General features: G+C 42.0%; 1 protein-coding gene across 3 annotated transcripts in view; it reads right to left on the bottom strand.

Moving 5' to 3' along the window:
- Positions 1–25,182, bottom strand: part of STK32B (serine/threonine kinase 32B) — a 411,458-nt gene that overhangs the window by 56,959 nt on the left and 329,317 nt on the right. For all 3 annotated transcript variants that reach the window (XM_019526562.1, XM_019526564.1, XM_019526563.1), the window contains exons 7-9: positions 22,666–22,769; positions 10,686–10,802; positions 9,703–9,828 (exon numbers count right to left, since the gene is read on the bottom strand). In XM_019526562.1, coding sequence (XP_019382107.1) covers positions 9,703–9,828; positions 10,686–10,802; positions 22,666–22,769 — 347 coding nt within the window. The remainder of the gene's footprint in view (positions 1–9,702; positions 9,829–10,685; positions 10,803–22,665; positions 22,770–25,182) is intronic.

The raw sequence follows: 25,182 nt of genomic DNA on the forward strand, positions 1-25,182 counted from the left end.
CCACCCTTTCTACCTCCCTGGGCCACTGCTGCCCACCCCAGGCAGCTGAGTCTGGCCCATTGTCACCTGCAGCCCGCCTTAGCCCCCTTCCACTGGGGGTGCTGGTGCTGCCCGTGCCTAGGAGCCTCCTCAGCTGATGGGGCTCCCAGCTGCAGTCTCCCCCACAGCTGGAAGACTGCCCCACACACCCCTGCAGCTGGAGGATTGCAGCAGCACCCCATTGCTACTGGGACTCCTCACCTGCAAGACTCCCAGCCCCAGTTGTGCATGCTGAACCCCTGCAGCTGGGAGCTCAGTTTGCTGAAACGGCTCCCAGCTGCAGGAACAGACTCTGCTACACATGCAAATTAAAGCTGGATAACAACCAGCTATAAAGTTATTACACATTTTCCAAAAATAACTTAATAGCTGGTTGGACCTTTTTATGGCACAATAATTCATTTACATGTGTAGCTGATCTAAATTAATTGTGCAATTAACCCAGTCATTGTGTGATACATGTAGAGGGGTCCTGAACTAATAGAAATACAGCATCCTATGAATGTTGTTTTCAGTCTAGGAAGACTACTAGCACTAGTATATGGGGAGAAATCTTTTGGTGTCCCACCACTAGCCAAAATCCTTCTCAGTGGCAAATGTTTTGGGGTCAAAAGTTACTTGCAAACTAATTGGGGTGGTGGGTAATATGATCCCAAGAAAAATTACACTTGCTTTTAACAAGTAGTAGTCTTCAATGCACATGTATGTGCGCATGCACACACACACATAACCATCACATCCCTCAGTTGACTTCAGCGCTAAAAGCCTGAAAAGCTGGGCAAGTTTTGCCATGTGCCTCAAAAGTTAATTAATCTGGACTCTGGCAGATAAATAGCAAAGTAAATTCCATACAATTTCAATGTGACCTCAAGTTGGACAGACAGGGACTACACAGCAAAGCGATGTTACCATAATAAAGACATTGTGGCATCTACCTCTTCACTAAAATTCTTAAAATGCATATTCCACAACAGGGTCAACAAAGTGGAGTGAAAGGAGGTAATACAAGTTCCTAGCTTGAGTTTTTAACTGAATTTTTCAACAATGTCTGATGGTACATAAGTAGTGTTTTACTGGTATCTTCTTGTAATTGAAGAATATTATTAAATATTCTTCCTTTCCTTGTAACTAGTAGGGGAGAATATTCTTTTAATCTTGAGGATAACCTTCTTGTTTTTGTTATGAAGCGGTTTTGGCTGTTAGCTGTAACTGGCATTTTCCTCCTTTAAAGCAAAGTGTTCTACAGGTAGCTGGTGCCAAAAAGAGTTATTGTTTCAGCTAGGGAAATTGTTTTATTTGTTATAAGGAAGAGTCTTTCCCCTCTCTAGACTGTTTTGACCTTTAGTAGAGATTTCTTTTTATCCCAGTAGGGGAAATTGAGATGTAGACAATCTTAGGGTTTGAATAATTTTTCTAGATGGCTATAATTAAAATTTTTAATGAGAACAGATTTACTCTCTCCACTTTTTTAGTTCTGCTATGTCTCCTAAACATGAATCTCTCCCCACTACAATTAAATAAGCCCCTAAAATAAATCCATACACAACAGGGGGGGGCTTCTTTAGATACATTTTTAATGGCGCACAATTCAGTCTTTTCAAGGATGTCTTGTTGGTTTCAGTCCCCATGACATTCTCTCTTATCAGTTTCAGAGATGATTCATTGGTTGACAAAACAGGAAGCAGAGTATTATCCTAATCCGATCTTAATCTGCCTAATACCTATTTATGCACCACTTACACATCTAAGGGCCAAATTCTAGTTTCTCTCTTACATGGCACTAAGTGTCATAGTGATGATAAATATAACTATGTCTAACTTACAGGTACCTGGCCCACAGGATGGAAACCAGCCCTGTCTAAATTCTATATAATGTGCAGAGTATCAGGGTCCTATGAATGGGATTCACAACAGCACCAGTGACTGAGGCAGGGGGATATCTGAGCAAAACAAAAGGACAATCTGAGGAGAGGGGTATGTTTGATTTCCAGCTCTCTCACATTTATACTCCTATGTGAGATTAGGATTTAGAGTCTGAAAGCCTCTCCTGAATTTGGGGGCCTCATTTTCTATGGCTGGCACCTGATTTTTGCCCAAGAACCAAGCAATGAGAGCACTCACTCAGAAAATGCATGTAATGCCCTCCTCTGTGTGCAAACCTTCCTGCCTCCCGGGAGACTGTTCCAACTACTAGGCAACTGTAGAGGCTTTGTCCACTCCTGCTTGGATAGGAATTCCAGGTTGATGGGTTCAGAAAAAGAAAGCAAAAATGTTTCTGACACTGCTATTTTGTGGTAAGGTCACTCAATCTGAGAGAGAGGAATCCTGAATCCTGGCCCTCACACCTAGAACTACATGGCCAGAAACAGAGACACAGGGACAGAAAGAGAGAAGGATTCTGTAGCATAGTAGTTAAGGGAGGGATACAGTTAAGTCAGAAACATTGAAGCACTTTATATTCAAAGTTATTTAAAACAGGGATCTGAATGCAAATCTCTGCCATCTTCACCCTAGATGAACATCCTAACTATCCAGCTATGAGGTCTCTTTCTTTATTCTCTGGTCCAATTAATACTTAATTAGTCCATATATATCCATTTGCTTTGTTTTATAGTTGAGTGTAGCTATGAAGAAATTCGCATATGGGGTAACTTAAGAGCAACTAGCATTCAGTTGCCTTCCTTACAATTTACTCCAAGCTCTATCAATGCCCCAGGTTAAGACCATATTGTTGACCACATGGGTTGAAGTTTGTTCAGCGACTTAAAAGTAATTGCTGATGTATTAGAAAATTATTTCCAACATCGAACACTTAAGTGCTGGAGGCAATCTTTAGATTGTGAATACCTAAACTAATTTCCCTTTAGAGAATTCATTCTGGATATGAAGAGCTGGTATGAGTTTCTCTGCAGAAGGCACACTCTGCATAAAGATTGCATAGTTTGTGGGTTAGTGTGTAAGTGATCTATGTTAGGCTCAGTATCCTGAGAATTATAGCGTGGTAGTTTTTGCATGCCTTAGTAAGCCATTATTCCAACACATAGGATGTAATAGATACCCATAGTCCCAACCCTAGCTGGGTGGGGATGGTATTCACCTGCCAACATCCTTCAGCTGTATCTACACAGAATTAAAATGTTTTGGCTCCATGTGGATTAAGTGAATTTCATCCATAATGGAAGTCTCTATGAATTTCCTAAAATAGATCAGGGGGCTCATTTTTTTCCAGTCTTCTTCTCAGTGTGTACCGTTGTGCTCTTCATTCTGGATCTAAGATCACTGTTGCAAACTTTTTCTGCCCACTCGCATACACCTTCAGTGAACTGATAAGTGGCTCACCAGAAAGTGTTTGGATCAGATGTCAGAAAGTGAAAGACGCACTCTCCTCCCAAAAGAATAATCACTGTATCACCCAGAGTCACGTGTCTGATTACACAATATCATGTCTGCTCAACTTGCAAAAGAGCTACTTTCTCCGAAGTTATAGATTTCATAGACAGTAGGGCTGGAAGGGACCTCGGAAGATCATTGAGTCCAGCCCCTGCCCCAGGGGCAGGAAGTCAGCAGGGCTCATAGGATCCCAGCAAGATAGACATCCAAATGTCTCTTGAAGGCATTCAAAGTAGGTGCTTGAACCACCTCCGGCAACAGTCTATTCCAAACCTTGGGGGCTCGGACAGTGAAGTTCTTCCTTATGTCCAGCCCGAAACGGTCATGGAAGAGTTTGTGACCATTCGACCTTGTCATCCCTTGGGGCGCTCTGATGAACAGATGTTCCCCCAGATCCTGGTGAGCACCCCCAATAAACTTATAGGTGGCCACAAGCTTCTCCACATTCTTTTTGAAAAGCAAATCCCAGGACGTCATTCTCCCATTGTTCTTGGCCTTGGTGAGGTCACAGCTGGAGTACTGCATCCAGTTTTGGGCTCCATAATTCAAAAAAAATGTGGAGAAGCTTGAGAGGGTGCAGAGGAGAGCCACATGCATGATCAGAGGTCAGGAAAAGAGACCTTATGATGAGAGGCTGAGAGCCATGCGACTCCTCAGCCTGGAAAAGCACAGGGTTAAGGGTGATCTGGTTGCCACCTATAAGTTTATCAAGGGTGCTCATCAGGATCTGGGGAAACACCTGTTCACCAGAGCGCCCCAGGGGATGACAAGGTCGAACGGTCACAAACTCTGCCGCTACCGATTCAGGCTAGACATAAGAAAGAACTTCTTCACTGTCCGAGCCCCCAAGGTTTGGAATACACTGCCACCAGAAGCAGTTCAAGCGCCCACTTTGAACACTTTCAAGAGACATTTGGATGCTTATCTTGCTGGGATCCTATGATCCCTGCTGACTTCCTGTCCCTGGGGCAGGGGGCTGGACTCGATGGTCCTCTGGGGTCCCTTCCAGCCCAAATGTCTATGAAATCTATGAAATCTATGACATCAATCACTTTTCTCTTGTCCAGGTGATAGGTCACCTGGTCATAAAAGGAAATAAGATTGGTCAAGCAAGACCTACCCGCAACAAATCTGTGCTGGCTATCCCTCAGGATGTTGCCATCAGCAAGTCTGTTACGAATGACCTCTTTGATAATCTTTTCTAAGACCTTCCCCGGGATAGAGGTCAGGCTGATGGGCCTATAGTTTGCCGGATCCACTTTCCTCCCTTTCTTGAAGATAGGCACCACATTGGCCTTCTTCCAGTCTTCAAGCACTCCACCAGAGCACCAGGAGTTCTCGAAGATTCATGCCAGGGGCTGAGCTATGATGCTAGCCAGCTCCTTGAGTACCCTGGGGTGTAAACAGTCAGGGCCAGCTGACTTGAAGGTGTCCAGACTCTCAAGGTGTTCCTTCATGAGGTCAGCATTGATGCAGGGTAAGGAATCTCCCTCACCTGGGCCTCCCTGTCCCGTAACAGGCAGGGGCACCCCATGGGGCTGGTGAAAGACTAACGCAAAGTACCCATTTAGCAACTTGGTTTGTTCCTGGGTGTTGGTTGTCAGTTGTCCCATCTGGTTTAGCAGGGGTCCAATGTTGCCCTTGCTTTTCCTTTGGCTCCCCATATACCTAAAAAAGGACTTTTTATTGTCCTTGATACTTGTAGCTAGTAGGAGTTCCATCACAGCCTTGGCTTTCCTGGTTTTCTCCCTGCAGGTCTGGACCAGTGCAGTGTATTCTCCCTTGGAGGTGGATCCAGTCCTCCATCCTTTGTAGGTATGTCTTTTTAGATGCAGGAGGTCCGCTAGTTCCCTGGAGAGCCAAGGGGGCTGCTGTGCCCTGTTGCTGCCTTTCCTTTGAGACAGAATAGACTTTTCTTGCACATCCAGGATCGCTCCTTTGAGGACCAACCACTTGTCCTGAACTCCCCTCCCCTTCGGGTTGTGGCCCCTAGGGCCTCACTGACAAGCCTCTTGAGCTTGTCAAAGTCAGCTTTCCTGAAGTCGAGGACTTCTGCATTGCTGACTGACATGCCAGATTTACAGATGGCGAAGGTGATCAGCTTGTGGTCACTATCACCCAGCTTCCCTTCGATCGTTAGGTCGCTGAAATGGGAATATTAATATGGACCTGAATGGGAAGAGGTTCCAGGTTGAATTTATTTAAACTGGGTAAAAAGAAGACCACTTTCCTTGAAACCCCCACCCCAAAAACAAATAAAACAAACACAAAATCCCCTCACATTAATTTGTGTAAATTCGTCATTTCATAAAAACTACATTGTAGTTTTCATGATAGAATAAAGCTGAAGAAATGTTTTATCAAATCATTCACTGTTTTTAAAATACATTTAAGCAAATGAATTCATTTAAAACTAATCAGACTCTAACTCCTCTGATGTAGAAAACTGTCATTTGAATTAAAATTATTTTGTAACAAAATGGATTATCGATCAGCAAAGGAGGATAGACTATAAGATGTTGCACACCTATTCAGATGCAGGAGTCCCAGATCCTTCTCCACAGTTCTGCCATCCAGCCAGGTACCACCCATTTTGTGTTTGTGTTTTTTAGTATTCTTCCCAAGTTGTAGCACCTTGCATTTGTCCGCACTGAACTTCACACTGCTAGCTCTAGCCTAGCTTTCCAATCTCTCTAGATCTTTCTATATTGCAGTCCCATCCTCCAACATGTTCATAATCCTTCTCAGTTTCATATCATCTGCAAACTTGCTCAAGAAGTTTTCTATGCCAGCATCCAAATAATTAATAAATCTGTTGAACAGCACCATGCCAAAGACAGACCCCTGTGGGACTCTACTTGAAACCTCCTGCTATTCTGGTTAACAGTGGACCCACAGTTTCCTTGGTCCTTCTTTTCTGGCCAACATATTTATAGAACCTCTTCTTGTTCTCCTTAACTTTTTTGTCATGCACAGCTCATTCTTGACCTTTGCCTTCCTGGGTTTGTCCCGATAGGTTCTTGCTATTTCCTGGTACACTTCATTAGTGACTATTCTTTCATTGTCTGCATGCTTTCCTTTTGTATTTGAGGCATCCAAGAAGCTATTTGCACAGTCACACTGGTCTCTGGACTTTCTTCTTGTGCCTCCATCGTGCTGAGACAGTTTCTTGTGGGGCTTCCTACTCTATGGACCTTTAGAAACTCCTAGCTCTCTTGGGTGCCTTTATCCCTCAGTCTATCTTCCCATGGTACCATATTTACTAACTCCTTGAGTCAGATTAAATATGTGTTTTCAAATCAAGCATCATAATTTGGCAGACCTCATGCCTTCCCTGTCTCAGGATCTGGAATCCTATGATAAAATGATTGCTACCTCCCAAGTTGCCTCCCTTCACATCGTCCACTAGTTCTTCCCTGTTGGTCAGGATAAGATCCAAGATTGATGATCCCTTAGTTGTATCCTCTACCTTCTGGAACAGAAAGTTAACCATCACATGTTAGAAACCAGCTTGACATTTTATGTTTGGTTGCATTGTTCTTCCAGCAGATGCCCAGAAAATTGAAGTCTCCCATCAGTACCATCCCATAGCTTTTGGCTAGGTTTCTCACCTGCTTAAAGAGCAGGTGAGAAACCTAGCCAAAAGCCATCTCTTTTTCCTGATTTGATGTCCTATAATAAATTCCCACCTTTATATCACTACTGCATCTTTCACCCTTCATCTTCACCCAAATGCATTCTGCTTTGCTGTCTTCCTCCGTAACCAGGGAACAAGTACTTTTCACATTTGTATACATGCATCAGATGTATTTTGCATGTTAACCTACTTGCTTCCCTTTTGCACCACTTGTTGCTGTCTTGTAGCTTTCTGGCCCTTACCTGGAGTTAGGTTGTCTGTTTGAGTCCTTTCTCATCTGGACTGTGTACTCTGCTGCCGGAGGATTTTGATCCGTATCCCCCGTGGAACCTAGTTTACAGCCCTCCTTTATAATTTGGCCAGATGACACCCAAAAATGTTCTTCTATATTCTTGTCAGATGGATCCCATCTCTTGATAGCAGTCCTCCTCCCAAGAATATCTGCCCATTGTCAAAGACTCCAAAGTCTTTCTATTGATACCACTGTCTCAGCCAAGCATTCACACCCAGGATATGATGGTCCCTGCCTGGACCCTTGCCTTCTACAGCAAGAACACCACTTATGCTTCAAGCTCCTTAATCCTCCTGGCAAGAGCCTCATATTCACCTTTGGTTTCTCCAGTGTCATTCCTAGCAGTACTGCTGGTGCCTACATGGACAAGCTGGAAGGGGTAGTGGTCCAGAGGACGGATGAACTCTCTGTGGCAGTCTCTCTATGGTGTCCTGAATTCAGGCTCCAGGTAGGCAGCACATCTCTTGGGCCCCCAAATCTGGATGTTAAACTGGTGCCTCTGTCCTTGCAGAAGGGAGTCACCAACTATCACCACTCTTCTCTTCCTTCTTGGTCCAGTGATCCTAGAGCCCTTGTCCCTCGGGTCTTGCACTCCCTGTTCTCTAGACTGCTGAGTCCTCTGTATCATGCTTGTAGATGTCCTCTCCTTTGCCTTTTCCTCAGCATTTCCACCACACAATGCTTGAAAGTGGTTGCAGACTTCAATTCACTCCTATTTAATTTTTGGGGGCCCTTCTTCTTTAAGTAGTCACATGCTGTCACTTCTCATTTCCCTTTGGCCTCTCCGGTAGTACCAACCTCTCATAACTCTTGTCCAAGCAAACTTCCTGTTCCCTGATGCGATGTAGCATGAATGCCATCTTTGAATTTTCTCCTCCAGGGAAGGCACCAGCTTATCCTTGGTGCAGGTGAAGTGCTTTTGACCTTCTGGAAGGAACACAATCAAATGCACATCCCCCACAGGTCACAACTGCTGACCTGGCCTTTGTTTGTGCCTCCTTTGCTCCCTGGAGAACACCTTTGCTGTAAAGAGGAGAAATAAAGACGGGCAGGGGGAAGGCGTAGCAGGAGAGAAAGAAAGTACCACAAGAACCTGCAGACCAAACACCTGTATCTAGGTCCTTGCACATGCATATGCATGTGCAACATATCCACCCTCCCTCCTATGGCAAATTCCCTGGGCAAACTCCCTCTCTATTTGTTGGCTTCTGTTCAGTACTCACATGGTTTGCTGGGGGCTGTATTTTTATAAGGCTGCCTAGCCTAGCTCCACCCCTCAATTACCTAAACCAGCCCTACCTGGGGGAGGGGTGTGGAAGAAAAGAAAGAGAGAAAGAGAAGGACGAAAAACAAAACAAAAAAAAGCAAACAAGAAAACAAGGAAACAAAAAACCCACCACAGGGGAAAACGAAAAAGAATAATAGAGAGTTACACACAAGCACACAAGGTACTAGGCAAACTCTCTAGCACCAGTTACACACCCAAAGTCACCAGCATGGAGACAAGCCTCTTCAAGGCAGTCCCACTTATGAGATGCTTATCCCAGAGCAACTGCTCTGTTTACTGCTCTGCTTACTGCACTGAAGTAAAATCAGATTTTGTTTTATTCTAATGCAGTTGGCCAAATTTTACTTTATTGTGACCGAATAAAGATAGCGTATCAGGAGCAAAGCACTGAGACATTCTTAGAGAAATAAATGCAAATATCTAAACCAGGAGTTCCCAAAGTTTTGTCCATGGAGGGCCACCTGATGACTGGATATCACTCTGGGAGCTGCATGACAAATTGAATACGTAATGCAATACTTCTATGTGCAAGAGGTCAAACATAATATTCCTTATATATGGAGAATCTGGCATCATTGTTTAATTTAGGTTTGAATTAAGACTTAGGCAGCTGCCTTTTCTTGCCAGTAAAACATGTCAGGGCAGCTCATGGAACTGAGTGACCACCACAACATTCAGCACTTTGGTATCCACTAGGACGAGCCAGGATGGAGCATTGACATTCCCTTCTGGCATGTTAAACCCATTGCTAAGGACATCTGTTACCCTTAACAATAACAGGGTATTGTTAGATAACAGGGCTGCTGCTAAAAAAAAGAGTAAAATCTGTCGACCAGTTACTACTGAACAGTCAGTGGCTACAGCCTCCCTGATCAGCTGGTTCTCTTGTGGAAAGCCACCATTAAAACCCCTCTTTGTGGGCCACACACAAATGCTTCATGGCTTGCAAGTGACTTCTGGGATATACATATGGGAACCCGTGATCTAAGTGTTTAATATGGCAGTGATAATTGGATAGGAAGTTGAAAATGTTGTTCAGTTAGAATATGGACTCACATTAGGAACAAAGCCTGGGGTCACGGCTTTCTCTAGAACAGCATCCCAGTTCACATCAGCTAGGTATGGAGAGCTCTGGACATCTGCAAGGCTTGAGAGACGACATTCTGGATCCTTAGTGAGGAGCTGCAATCAAAACCATGCAGTTTCTCGGATACTGTTTGTCATGAAGAAGAGAAATATATCTTGCTAACAAGGATAATGACTTTCCAAATTAGAAAGATCTTACAGAATCTTGTAACACCTCTTAGTAGACCAAGTCTTTTAAATAAAACAGCTTACAAGATGTTAAAGTAATATAACTATCATTTGAGGGCTGTTACATTTATAAAAGAAAATGAGTTCATAGTGATAGTCCATTTACTTGTGCACAAAAGTCCAAATGATGAAAAAAAGACAAAGCGTCATTACAGTCTGGAACCACCAGGCACCTTTCATTTATCTGTTTAGCTACTTCCTGTATATTAGTACAGTCAGCACTCTGATACCAATGAAAATGAATTGTTATGAATTATTCCATAAATTAAAGACTGTTATGCCATGAAAACCAAATCAGTAACTCCATGTTCCCAGAACACATTTATTTACATTTAGAAAAAATACATTTAAAATCTCCTACTCAAACCACTTCCCACCCAAATCCTGAATTTAGCAGCACATAGAAAATGATGATTTCCAAGCTGCTAGGGTGAAAGTTGATTACAGTACATGGGGCTTTGAGTAAGGCTGCAGCTTCCCATCATTTACAACGAAGCAGCTCAAGAACCTTTGCCATTGTCACGATAGCATCATAGTTGATGGAAAAAGTCTCTAAGGTTTACAGACAATTCTACTGGCAAATTCAGCAGAGAGAAAAAGCCATGAAAAGGGACCTTCTTCTACAGGCATGACATTTAAAAAATGTGCTATTTATCAGAGCTCTGTCTTGCCTGGTTTATGTTTTCTTGATTGCATGGAGATCAGAGTTGCTTGTACTTTCTTACCTTTTTAAGTAGTGCTATCATGCCCTTACACCATGTAGATGAGTAATGAACTCTTTCTATCTTGAACATGTTGAGGATCTCATCAATTGGGGTGGTGGAATGAATTTCATATGGCCTCTGTGATAAAGTTAAAATAACATCAATCTAAAATCAGACAGAAAAGTTAAGGTGAAGCATATCACATCCTTTCTGTACTTGGTGTGACTTATTTGGGAAACATCAGTATATCTCTAAACATGCTAGACTATAACAGCTTCACAGTAAATAATTTAACTAGTTTACTTTATTTTACTTGAAATAGTTTTTACTTTTCTAAAGTTTTTTTTTTGGATAGAATACTCATAGCAGCATGAAAGCTTTCAAGGTAAATTCTAATTAGATTTATGAATATTTTTGCTCCTGGAGCCATGTATGTGATAAGTAGGCTATGGTTTATTTATTTCCATTGCAAAAGTATATTTGTATTGCAACTGTAAGGGCACTGTTGTGCTAGAAACTGTGCCAACAAATAATAATAGAAAGTTCTTGTCCCAGGCACTTACAATTCAACAGACAAAGAGTGAGAGGAGTAAGCTTCATCATCCTCATTTAACAGGTAAGGAACCGAGAGACAGACGGTGTGTCTACACGTGCCCCTACGGCACCATTAGTACTGTGCCATGCTAGTGGTGTATGGTTATTTTTAGGCACTATGTCACTGTAGCAATGGACTATAGTGAGGGAGTGTTTTGCTACAGTGATGTAGCTGTGGTGTCACAGTTTGTACCTGCCAATGCTATGTTAGTGTAGCACATTGCTACAGCATTGTAGTGTCTCATGTGGACATGCCAGGAGAAACTGAGGCCTGAATTCAAATTAGTTTTGTAAGGGCCTAAATTTAGACAACTAAATTCTTAAGTGTTAGGCTGTATGCCCAAGGGGTTGGACAGAAATTACACATAAACTGGTATACGTGATCAGAAACTGGTTCAAAACTGTAACACAACAGAAGTTCAGTGCACATAAACCACTTTCAAAGTGTCTAAAACTGGTTTAAGGTAAACCTGGATGGATGTAGTAACAGACTTAACAGATTTAGGTTAAATCAGTGTATTGAATTTCTGTCCCAGATCCCCTCCAGATTCAAGTTAACTCACAGCTCCCAGCAACCCAGGATGCTTTGCACTTCCCCGGCAAACCCGTTCTAGTGCCCTGCAGCTTCTGGCGGGGGCCACTTCATGCATGTGGATGCATTTCTGGAATGATAAGTAAATATCTGTTCACTTGCTTAGTGGTTCAATCTATGCAGCTTAGCCTAACCTGCAAAGATTGAATTGATTCAACCTCAGGCTTCTTGACTGCCTATACTTAGCTTAGGAGGGCAATTCAATTTGACTTTGTTAGGCATCAGGTCTCATTAGGTGTCCAATACACTAATCTGAACATGATTTTTCAAAGGTCATTTAAGAAATATGCAATGGTGTCAAAAACCCCCAAAACCTAGATCCTCTACCTTCCTGCCAAGCCTTTAACCAAACTGCATAGATCATTAAAGAGCTCTACATACTTCTGTAAGGATTGCAATCCTTCACTTTAATTCCTATAGTCACAGGTGTTGCCTTAACAGGATAGGAGAAAACTCAAGCTCTATGGTGCTTTATTCATGAAGTGTGTGTGTAATGGTTGTGAATTAAAATGTTCTTTATAGCACACTGCATTCACCTATGTGTTTCAGCAGTATTTTGACATATGCAGGTGCACATACTGTAACTGTTGGAATATCTGCTCTCTTTTAAATTAATTTTTATTCAGATCTGTAACTGAACTGATCTTTAAAAAAAACCTTACTACTGTATATTTATTAATCAAGACTGACAGAGTGATAAATCCATTGTTCTGGAAGAACAAGATAGTTCAGAGTCTGAATTACAGGTGAACTCACTCATGTCTGGTATGATGGCTGTGCAATCTATAATCAGATGCCACCAGAACAGCTAGATGTGAACTCATGCATCCTAATTCATTACTCAGTGGACAGCATTACTTAGAGCACATTCCAATGCTCATTGAAAACAACAGACAGACTTCCATTGAGTTGCATGGGAATTGAATCAGTGTTTGATTTCAGTTACTGCATTTTGTTATGAAGTTGTGTTTTTGAAATATTTCTATTTATTAACCAACTATAAAGGAAATGAATGATATTGTATTATAGTAAGTCTTCATAAAGGCCACTTAGATGCTGAACTGATTTAGAAAAAGGGCCAGTAAAAGAATAAAATTTTAGTTTAAATTAAATATATATTTTTTATAGTTCCAGGATACTTTTTATTTATTTGTTTGTTTATTTTTGGATCCTCACTGATATCCTCACGGATATTCTGTGAATTCAGAATGACAGTGGAGTACCTTAAAGTGTTTTCTCAGGTCTGCTGGGCAAAAAGATGTTCTCCAAGATGGAGATAAGCCTAACTTTCACCAGCACTGCAGGATGGGAGTGGAAAGTACCTTTTGGGATGAGGGGGAAATGTGATAAATATATTTCTGAATATTTATATCATGTTTTGCCAAGGATCTCAATACACTTTGGACATCTTATTTATACCATAAGGCTCACACTGAAAACCAGTGGCCAAAACAAGAAAAAAGACCAAGAAAACAACATGTTTGGTTCAGCATTAGTCATGCCCACTTGCACACTACCTCATTGTGGACACAACTTTTACAGCTGTGAAAACTGCTTTTTGCCAGTTTCAGAAAGTATATTACATTTTTGCTCCAACTATCATTCCATCCAATCTTGTTGATAGGGCCAGGTAACTGTTATCTTGCTTTATAAGCTGTAGGTATAGTATAACATTTAAAATTTAGTCTACCTGGAAATCATTGGAGTGTAGCATTAGACAGATGTGTACCATGCTTATTATGGTGCAGATTTAATTTCCTGAGTGGTGTTTGTGTAGGGAGGTATGAAACTTTTACAAAGGTATCCAATTTATTTTCTTTTTTGGCAGTCCTTTTATCAGCAACTGGCTAGGTATCTAAATGTCCCCACTGTGGTGCATGAAATGGATAGACTATCTTTGTAGGTTATGGATGCTTTAAGAGGGAGCTATGCTCGGTCTAATACAAATTCCAAACTTCTTTGGAAACCGTGCTTCTAATAACATAGCGTTTTGGCTGGCTGGTCTTCTACATTTACAGCACAAAAAACCAGCTATGATACTTTTGCACCATCTCTGTCTGTAAGGTTAGCTCCTTTTGATGAAGTTAGAGGCAAACAAGAACAAAAAGTCAGCACAAACAAAAAGCAATTTATTTTTACTTAACTACCCCTGAATTCTGGCAGAAAGTTTCATACATTAGCTACTAGAAAAAAAAAGGCAAGGCTAGAAAATGGTCTAATTGACAAACTATTTGGTCTCATGAAAGCACTTTCCATTGTTTTACTCTTTTTTTTTTTATTTCCACTCCTAGGTTATTCCTCTTTCCTTTGCTTTCTGATCTCCTTTGCTTCCCCATTTCCCCATACACTTTGTGCTGCCCAACCTAAGAAAAGCAGTGGTTCTGCCTGTGGTAGGAGTCTTCACAGCTTCCTTTGAAAGATTTGGTGCTAGCTACTGCCAGAGAGAGGACACAGGGTTAAATGGAAGAAGGGTCCCGTGGCAATTCCTAGACCCCAGTGGAATTAGCTCATATACATTCTTGCAGCTAAGCTGAATATTATGGGACCAGAGAAGAGAAATGCACTTGCTGGCTGCTGCTTGAGCTTGCAGCCCTATTCAAACAAGGTATTTCCACAACGAAAACTGCTTTAGAGGCCACAGACAGGACGGGTGGGGCATTGATGCTGATGTTTTAATCTACAATAACCACCTGTTAACCACATTCCTCACCTCTAATATTTCTTCTCCTCTGCCTTATACCATTTGGCATGGGCCTTGTTCAGAAGTGTTCAAAAGGTGTTTATAATTTAGGAAATATACACCTTTTTCCTGGTCTAGAGATGGCCTCATGGTCCAGTCTGCCAGACCACTCACTGAACAGGCAAAAACCTCTACTCAACAGGACACTGTACCTGGTAGATTTTTTGGCAGACAGATGGCAATGCTTTTACTTTAACATGGTTTTGAAATTCAACCTGAGTTCCAGCCTTGTTTCAGAGAAAATCATTCTTGGAAAAGCATCCAGGGCTTGGCAAAAAGATACCAATGTACTCTATGGAATTATTCAATGATAAGCAATTCAGTTGTTCAGCTGTAAGTGACAACAGCTCCTTGTGCTTAGGGCTGGGGTTCCAGATCTACCTCCACCATTGTGTAGTGTTCTTTTTCTGGGAACTTCTAATGAACAGGGGAATGTTATAAAGTGTTACTGCATCCATTATTATAATAATTAGTAGTAGTATATAACAATACTACTACTACTACTAATAATAATAGAGGAACTATCTGTAATGAGAATTTTCTGACATTTTCCATTATGAGGCTCCTTATTCAGTTGCTTATAACTCCTAGACTTTAACATTTTAGGTTGAAAGTTTCCATGCCAGGTAAAATTTTGGTCAGAAATACTCAGTAATTTCTGAGGAATAGGCTAGGGAAAGATATATTGTTTGGATCATGTTAAGAACGTTTGGTGTTTTTTTCCTTCAAACAGCTTCAATGTCTCCATGCTCTGAAGCAGGGACTTTTTTTAAGTTCAAGAACAGGTAGGGCTTATTTTTATAGGAATATATGGCAGAGAGGTGATCCTTATGTTAAGGATGTGGCTTTTAGCTGTTTCTGTGAAAATCTGCTCAAATTTAGACAAGTCATAAGCCTCCAAAAACAGCATTTAGTACATGCTCCTGAAAGACTTCTTTGATTTTAGTAACTACTTTCCCCAAGTAATCTATCTGTACTGGGCAGAGTCCAGTCCTGGACTATGTAGGACCTTCCCTACACTTGCAGCTTTCGGGTGCTTCTGGACATCTGGACTGAATGAGTGTTTTTCTGGGATTTCACCAATGGGCTCATGCAACATGAAAGAATATGCTATTTCATTTTAATGCAAAGGGGACAAAAGTCATACCTATGTGTGCGTAATATTTTATTTATTTATAAAGATATACATTTAATGCAAATGTAAATATTTATTTATAAATAGATTGGGGGAAAGGGCACTTATGGAGGACTCCAGCACAGATAACTGGTTTGAGAGGGGACTGGGACTTCCTAGGCAAAGGGACAGGGACTAGGTGACTGGGAAGAAAAAGATGAGAAGGGAAATCAGAGTTAGTAGGTGTGTCAGTACAGTGGATGAGGACTTAGAGGGACACCAAGTCTGTGTCTGTAGAAAATGTAATTAAGAACAAATGGGGAAGGGGAAGAAGATGAAGCAGGAAGTAGATAAAACTGGCAAGCCAGGGTAGGGGGACTCACCACTGGCTGGACAAATAGACTAGGACAGACTAGGGAAATGATGACATCAGAGAGGACAAGCAGCACAGGGAGGAAGGCTGGGACTGGGAGGCTCTGGAGACAAGGAAGATGGGTAGGCAGAAGAGTCCAAAGGACAGGGGTGAAGAGAGAACTAGTGATGGTATATTGGCGAACAATTGACTCTTGCTATCAGTTATCGCATTAGTAAAAGCAGAGGTCCATATGGTAGATCTGAAAGTTTGAACCCTAGTGATAGAACCCTGTATGGGTGCTCTGTGATTCCACAGCTTACTTTTTTGGGAAACCTAGGATTTTTTATACAAATAGCAATTTATCCTGTAATTAAGGACTATTACATAATTTACATATCCAAGGAGGCTGGTTTACAGTTAAAAAGGTAATATTTATTCAAGCATTTTTTAACTTTTGAAAGCTGGATTTTGAAACTTTAATAATGTTCTTTAAGTATATTAATGTGTGTAATTTTACAATGATAATGAAAGAAAAGCCACAATCTCCTCCAAAAGCACAGTCCTAATGCTCTGAAAGCTTCCTGTACTGTTCCACGTTCTACCTCTTTCTTTGGCTTTCTTTTGTTAAATATGCTTTTTTCAGTTTTAGTTAGAAGGAATATGAGAGGCAAATTTATGGTAAATGCCATGGTGTGGTGTATTAGCTGAATGCCAGATGGCTACAAAATGGACTTAAGTATCAAAGTAGTTGTTTGTGCAAGAAAGCCTTCCTACATTTGCAAAAAAAAATGTGTAAACCTACCTACACAGAGTAAGTACAGGGAAAAGCACAAGACAGAGGGAGAGGAGGCATGGTAGAGGAAAAATATTTTTTAAATCCTATTATGTCATCAGACAAACCAAAAACTACAGTAGGCAGTTCCCTACACATTTCAAAAGCCTACCAGAAGGCATTTTCAGATTTGCTGGAAGCATGCACAAAAGCTCACAGACCCCCCCCTCATGCTATATAAAAATAAATGTTTGGAAAAGAATGAGTTGCTCAGTGATCAACTGAGAACAGGACATGTGCTGGTTTCTGTTCAGCTGAATGAGGGCAAGAATGCCTGAGATCTGTTACCGATGAACACGTATCTGTTTTGAGGGAGATAATAGCGGTTCAGTGTTCTGTGTCATAGCAGAGAGATAAACTGTTCTGTGTATGTCCTTTCACAGGTGAACTCAGGTTTGCAAAAACTTATGCTATACCTCTCTGATTCTACATCTCTGAGTCTATAAGGTGCAAATCTACCCTGCATTCTGCTTGGATCATAGTGCCATGGTCAACAGCTACTAGTGTTTACCAAGACAACAGAGACAGGATGCATCAAGAACTAAGAAATCCCCTATGGATATGGGAAGAAGCAGCAAGGAGTAAAGTCCTCTCTTCTATAGCATCATAGGATGATAACAAAATAGTGGCATAAGTGATCTCATGAGGTCATGTAGTCCAGCCTCCTGCTCAAGGCATTCCTGATTAAACCATCCTTAGCAAGTGTCTGTCCAGCTATTGAAAATTTCCAAGGATGGAGATTCCACAACTAGGTAGTCTGTTTCAATGCCTGACCACTGTCATAATCATAGAGTTCTTCCTAATCTCCAACCTAAATTTCTCCATCTTGTCCTGGTCATTCTGGATCCTAGCCCTACCCTCCACACTGTCTGCAACTCCTCTCAACTTGGTATCATAAACAAATTTGCTAAGCACGCATTCAATCCCACTGTCCAAATCATTAATGAGGATATTAAACAATGCTGGAGCTAGGACAGACTCCTGGGGAGCACCACTCGATACTTCCTCCCATCTAGACATGGAACCATTGATGACTGCTCATTGAGCATGATGACCCTATCAGCTTTGTCTGTACCTTATGGTACTTTCATTTAGTCTGTGTTTCCCTAGTTGGTTCATGAGAATGCTGTGGGAGACAACATCAAAAGCCTTGCTCAGGTAAAGGTGCATTACAACCATTGCTCTCCCCTCAACCACAGAGACTGTTACCTTATCATAGAAGGAAATCAGATTGGCTAGGCATGACTTGCTCTTGGTGAATCCATGCTGGCTGTGCCTGATCACCTTGTTTTCCTCTAAGTGGTTTACAATGGATTCCTTGAGGACCTGCTTCATTATCTTTCCAGGTATTGAGGTTAGACTGACTGGTCTGGCAATTCCCCATACCCCACTTCTTCCCTTTCTTAAAAATGGGCACTATGAATGCCATTTTGAATCATTTGGGACCTCTCCCAACCTCCATGATTTCTGAAAGAAGATACCTAATGGCTCAAAAATTACCTCAGCTAATTCTTTTAGTACCCTAGAGTCTATCTCATCTGGCCCTGTTGACTTGACAGTATCTAGCTTCTCTGAATAAGCCATAACCTGTTCTGCCATTACTCTAGGCTGTTTGACTCTGTCCATATCTTTGCTGCCAACTGTGCTTGTCATCTGACAGTTGCCTCTGTTTGTAAAGGCCGAAGTAAAAAGGCTTTGTTTTCATGAGAAGCCCAGCTCAAACACTGTGGGCACTTTTACATGTGCTCCAGGGGTAGGGGGAGTGGGGCGGCACTTTAATTAAAGCATCTCTAAGAGCTGCTCTAATTAAACTGCCTCTGCATCTCCTGCATCTGCCTCCCAGTGCTTAAAAATGGTGGTGGAGGCACTTGAACTAAAACTCGTTTGATGAGCTTTGATTCAAGCACCCCTGCCAACATTTTAAAGCATGGGGATGCTGGTACACAAGACACAAGAGGCTGCTGGAGCATCTGCTCTGAGTTCCAGTGCATTGAAGCAGCCTTGGCATCCGTGTACAGGTGCCCTGTATGCTGCATCTCACGAGCAATTTTCATGGAAAGCTGCAAATGTGGTTGGATAATCACTCCAACCTACCATGCTCTGTCATTATGTCCAGAACCATCTTCTTTTGTTTGTTCAATGCTACCAAATCCATCCATTGATTTCACAGAACAAGGGCAGTTCTTGCTATTTGAATTAAACAGGGATAATATAGTTTATCTGTAATTAATAATGCCCATGACATCTGACCCTTCTCCCTTCCATATTTCCAGTGTTCTTTAAACTGTAACTAGGTTGAGACTCTCCTTAACAATGCCATGAAAAAACCAAAAAGCTTATTAATATGTCTCTTGCACCACAGATGTATTGTCTGGCTTGTCTACTAATTTTTTATACAAACGTTATTTAGAAATTTCTGAGATAAATCTACAACACTAAAATAAGCCTTTAGAACAACCCCTTGGCTCATCTGACAGAATTAAATATGTTGATATTAACTTAAATAAACATGTAAGACTAAAGACTGTCTATTCTTGTAATTTTACAGGAGGTTAATCACACAGCAAGAGGTCTTCCACACAACTTAACCTGCCATGGGGTTAGGGCCAAGGACAGAGCAACTACACAGAGGGTTTCCCAAAAGTGGTAGGGTCTGATATGTCAAAGTAGTGGTCTCCACAGTGGATGCTGAGGGAGAAGCTACTTGATCCATTACTGGATTTACAATTATTCTTAGATTGCACCATCCTTTTTGCAAATACAAATAATTCTAGGCTGAAATTATCCTAGTTTACTGCCCCACAACTGGGGCTGTGCAGAGAACAAAATTTCCAATTTACAAGAATTTCAGGATTTCAATATCTAGCTTCATTCTAAAACAGAATGGAAAATGAAATAAAAGAGATATTCATGAGGGTAAATTAAAAATAAAATGATTTTGTTTTGGTTTTGACTTTAAAAAAGGTATAGAAACATAATATAACATATACAAAATGAAATAAAAAGGCAAAAATCGATTAAAAAAAAATCAAAAGTATTCTGTCCTGAAAATGTCAAAATGGAACAGGTTAGCCTTTTTTTTTGACAATTTCCATGCAGTTTTCTTCTGAAATGAAAGTCTGACAAAATAAAAACAATTTTATGAAGCATTTCAACTTTGATGGAACTACATAGTCTCACAGGATATAATTCTGTCAAGGTTTTTCTGCCCTCCCTACTTCCTGCCATATTATCTCCGTAAATTAGTTAACTAGACACCTGATATCAGCTCTTCATCACTTGAAATCCTTAAATTAAGACTGGATGTCTTTCTAAAAAACATGCTCTGGTATACCCACTACAACTTGGGCTCAATGCAATAAGTACTGAGTGAAATATTACTGCCTCTGTTAAACACAGGATCATATCAGATAATCTTAATAGTCCCTTCTGGCCTTATATTTACTAATTACCTCTAATTATTAATTACTATAGAAGTCAGCCATTTTTTAAAATCAGGTCCTAATTATTCATTCATATTAAATTCTAAATTCTAGGTCTGTAAGAGCATTCACAGTAGATTCATGGTGGGGGTAAATTTTTGAACAACAAATCATTCAGGTAGGAAGGAAGATCTTATACTGAAGCACTGAAAAAGATCTCAATTCAGCTCCTGGTTCTGCCACTGATCCCCTCTATGACCTTGAATACAAAGTGCTGAAACAACTAGGTGTGTAGTGCTACTCACACACTTAAAGTAGGGGTGTCAAACTCACCTGGCCCACTGGATGGATGAATGGCTCAAGGTCAGTTCATGGGACAGAATGGGCCCACAGACCAACTCTGCATGGTGGATCAAGCACACAGGGCCGTTCTAGCATGGGCATCAACATGCAGCATGCATCCTGGATCGGCTCTGTATATTGCATACAGCATGCTGCTTGCATCCCAGACTGGTCTTGCATACAGCATGTGGCAGGTGGGTCCACTCCAAGACCCATGGGCAGCACCACAGGTTGGATGATAGAACTTCCAGGGCCCAATCCAGCCCATAGACTGCATCTTTGACACCCTGGTTAAAGGTAAGCATGTGCTTAAGAGGGTAAAAGTGTTTTCTGCATTGGGGTCAAAGTGTTTTCTGTTGAACATTTTGTTGAAGTGCTTGCAGAATCAAACACTTCATCTCTGTGAACCTTAATTTCCCATTGATAGAAGGGGCATAACAAGCCTTGATTCTGCCAAACATCTTCTATAAATAGACTAGTTCTTCAAGTCAGAGACTGACTTATATTACATGTTTATAGACTGCTTACCATTATGGAGACTTGACATCTATTTCAGCCTCCTTATGCTATATACTGTATTTACTCAAATCTAAATAGTACCAGCCCAGGGCAGGTGGCAGCTCAGTTCTGGCTTTGGCCCTGAGTTCGAGGCTGAACCTGGGGATGAGCCACCACCTGTCCTAGGCTGCAATGGTCCATTAGGTGGGGGAGGGGGCCTGCAGTTGGGTAGAGGCATGGGGAGACTGCAAGGTGGGTGGAGGAAACTCCAGCCTCCCCCCCTCTGCTCCTTGCCCTGATGCCTGTGCTTGCTGCCCCACCTTGTGTTTCTCCTGCCACCTGTTCTCCTCTGCAGCCTATACCCCCACTTTCTGTTTCCTCCCTGCAGGTGTCGCATCTGCTCTGTTGCTGCTTCCCCCTGGCTGGGCTGAGTTGAGACTTCACTATTTCTGACTACAACTATATCAAGAGGTTAAGGAAGGGTGGGCAGAAATTAGGTGGCAGACTTTAGTGGGGAGCAGGGGTGGTGGGGCAGGGAGTGTGGGGGCAGGTACAGGCAATGGAGAAAGGTATGAGGGCAGGCAGCAGGGGCAGACACAGACATGGAGGACCAGGTGGGAGGGGGGCATGGCAAGGGGTAGACAGTTGTGGGGGCAGGAATTGGTGGGACAGGCACATGGGGCAGGGGTCTGGCCCTTTGCCCTATAGCAGTGGTGGGGGGCATGAATTTAAGATGACTTTCTGCTAATTAGATTCTAAGCATGAAAATAATAACAATTTTATAATTTTCCATGTATAAGATCTAATTATGGGGAGTTATGTAATTTTGAAGTCATAATGGATTCAAGTAAATACAGTAATATCAATATGGCCATAAAACAAGAGCTATGTGAAAGTGTATTCAAAGTACTGTTTTCCATGGGGAAGGCTAAGTATTTAACACTATCCTGTTCAAGTCCCTTGGAATCAAAATGGAATGGAGTTTTCCATTATTTTCTTCAAAATGTCTAGGAAGATTTTTCATTAAGCTTATCCACATAGTTGATTAAAAAAGACATGAGTGTTCTAGCAAATAAACATTTCAGTGGCCTGAGCTATTTTGTTACCTCTTCTAGGTTTCACCAAGTGAGTGTAAAATATGATAAAAAATAGTATTTCACTTTTATATTGAAAAAACACAGTTATTTCCAAGTCAGTACATTTAAGTATTAAGGATTCAGTCTTATAACCTTCATTTATCACTCCCATGATCAAAGGCCATTGGATTAGGCCTGTGAGGGTTCCTATCCAATCCAAGATCATTTGTTACAAACTGTCATGACATTGTGTGAAGCTAGAGGAAACCCATTCAAAGCAGAATTTTAAACTGGAAAAGCTTCCCCAATATCAACATTGTATTACAAACCCAGATCTCAGGTTGCATTCACCTGAAGTTCAGTAGTAAAGCCACACAAATGAGATAATTGTTCTGCAAATGAAATAGATAAATAAAGCCAAAACCAACAATCTTACCCAACCCCTGAGTAATTCATATGCTGTAATTCCCAGTGACCACCAGTCTACAGGGTATGAGTATCCTGGGCCTCCATCCATGAAAGCCTGGAACACTTCTGGAGCTATAATAAATAAATCGAATCAAATCAAAACAATTATATGTTATGTGGATTGTTAGTAAAAGATTTCACTTGGGGGGAAAAATAAATAGGTATGCAGTTAATTGAAATTAAGCACACAGTGACTGTGCCCAGGCAGAATTCTCCAGAGTGCAACTTAATTGATTAATTTAACTAGAAATGAGATGTTTTGCATGCTACATGGCACCATACATATTTCTTGGACCATCACGGTTATTACAACACTCCAACCCTACATAACATTTGGGCCGTACTTCTTTCTTTACCTGTACAGTGAACAGCCCTGTTTCATCAAGTATTTCCTAGAAGAAGAGTTTATACAAAACTGGGGTAAATTAGCACATATTCTTACAGCTGAATGGCTGCTAGTATCTACATAAACTTGCTGAAATCTAGCTGAGGTATCTCTGTTCTACACAGCCATCTGGAGTCTAGACATACCTTATGTTGCTAGAAATTGCCCAATAGATAAACTTACTATCATATAGACCCTAGTGAAAGTAATTTTTTATAACAGCATGCAAGCTCAGGGCCAGCATACTAGCATAAGGATGGATTACTAAATGCTGTGTGTACATTTCTATCCGGAGATAGTGTTTGCTCAATGGAAACATGGTATTACCAGCCCCTGCCACCCAGTGGCAAGGTTCTGTAACAGCACCTGCTCCCACAGTTGCCATAAAAAGAGTCAGCCTCTCTGTGACCTGAGCACCAGTTCAACCTATATTGGTGCACAAAACTGATGTAGGTTACAGAAATGTAGCAAGGTGTATGTGCCTAGAAGAGGGGTGGAGTGGGGCAGGAATTATGCTGACCACTGGAGACTGGGGGTGGGAGGGGGGGGAGGTGGCAGAGGGAGAGAAAGAAGGGTCTTACCTCCCCAGTGCTTTTCACTCAGACTGCAGCTGCTCCTGCTGCAGCTGCTGTAAGAGCGCAGGCTTGGGCTGCTGTCACCAAGGACCAGGAAGTGGTGTAGACTCCCTGGTGGGGGCTGCTTTTACTGCTCTGTTTGCCACCCCCCCCCCCCGCCCTCTCTTCCTGCCTGTGCCTTCCATGGCAAATCCGGGGGGGGGCAGGGTGGGACACATCTTTGCACCTCATGCCCCCCCAAGATGGGAATGTGCCTGCCCAGCTCCTATGGCTGGGTTGTGCAGGGCTGTGCTTACCATGGCAAAGACTCTTAGCGGAGGGGGCTGTAATGGCATCCCTTCCAAGTCAGTGCCTGGAGCTGGTGCCTGCTTGCCCCTTCTAGTTAAGCTACTGTTAGGTTGTAGAGCTATTAAAGTGTGATATATCCAAGCTTAAATGTATCCTTACAACAAGGCAGGCAAAAATATCATCTGTAACTGTGAAAATACCCAATTATACATTCTAAACAATCAGAGAATTAAAAAAAAATCTACAATAAAAATACAGTCAGTGTCTAAAGCATGGTTTGAGATACATGACTTGAAAGGCTTTGCTGATATGGGGAAGTATATCAGGAATATATTTGCTGCTTAATGCCTGGAAAGTAAACACAACTAAACATCTCAAATTCATGTGCACACAGCCAGGATTTGATAACAGCACTAGCCAATTGCCCATCATGAATGACGGAGTGTTTCAGGGAGCGTTTACATGCCCCAGCCCCACTCGTCCTTCAGGGCCAGCCATGTAAACCAGGGGCGGGCAATTATTTTGAATGGAGGGCTGCTTACTGAGTTTTGGCAAGCTATCGAGGGCCACATAGGTAGCCCTGCCCCCTGGCAGATGCCCCACTCCCTGGTCGCCATCTTGTAACCAGAAGCCCCACACCTGACCTTTGCCAGACATCCCTCCCCTTGCCCCCAGAATTAGTCCTTTCAGCAAGGGGTTTTGCCATCTTGGAACCAGAAAAATACCAAATTATATTCTAAAAAGGAAATATCTACAGTATTCATTAATTTAAATTCAAAAAATAATTTTGTCGAGATTTACATGTGTTTGTATAGTGCGCATAGAGGTGATCTCGCAACAGCTTAAATTAAGTCTTATACTTGTATGATGTGAAGGGTGGGTATAGGTTTGTGGGGGGCTATGTGTGTGTGGGTATATGGGGTGAGGAAGTGTGTAGGTGTGTGTGTGGATATGTGGGTTGTGGGTGGGTTTGGGGGGTTTGTAGCGGGATGTGTGTGGGGGGAGGGTGGCTGGGCTGTATGAGGGGGTGTGGGTGTGGGGGTCTGTATGTATGGCAGTGCCAGGGGGGTGTGGGTGCTTGTCTATGGTGGAGTGTGCATGTGGGACTCACCCTATGAACACACACACCCACACACACTGCCTCTGACTCCATACACACACACACACTCTGCCCCTGCACGCACACACACACACACACTCACACAACTCCCCCACTGGGGTATGTGCAACAGTGGGA

This window comes from Gavialis gangeticus, unplaced genomic scaffold, assembly GCF_001723915.1.
Source record: "Gavialis gangeticus isolate Ggan-Ray unplaced genomic scaffold, GavGan_comp1, whole genome shotgun sequence".
NCBI lineage: Eukaryota > Metazoa > Chordata > Crocodylia > Gavialidae > Gavialis > Gavialis gangeticus.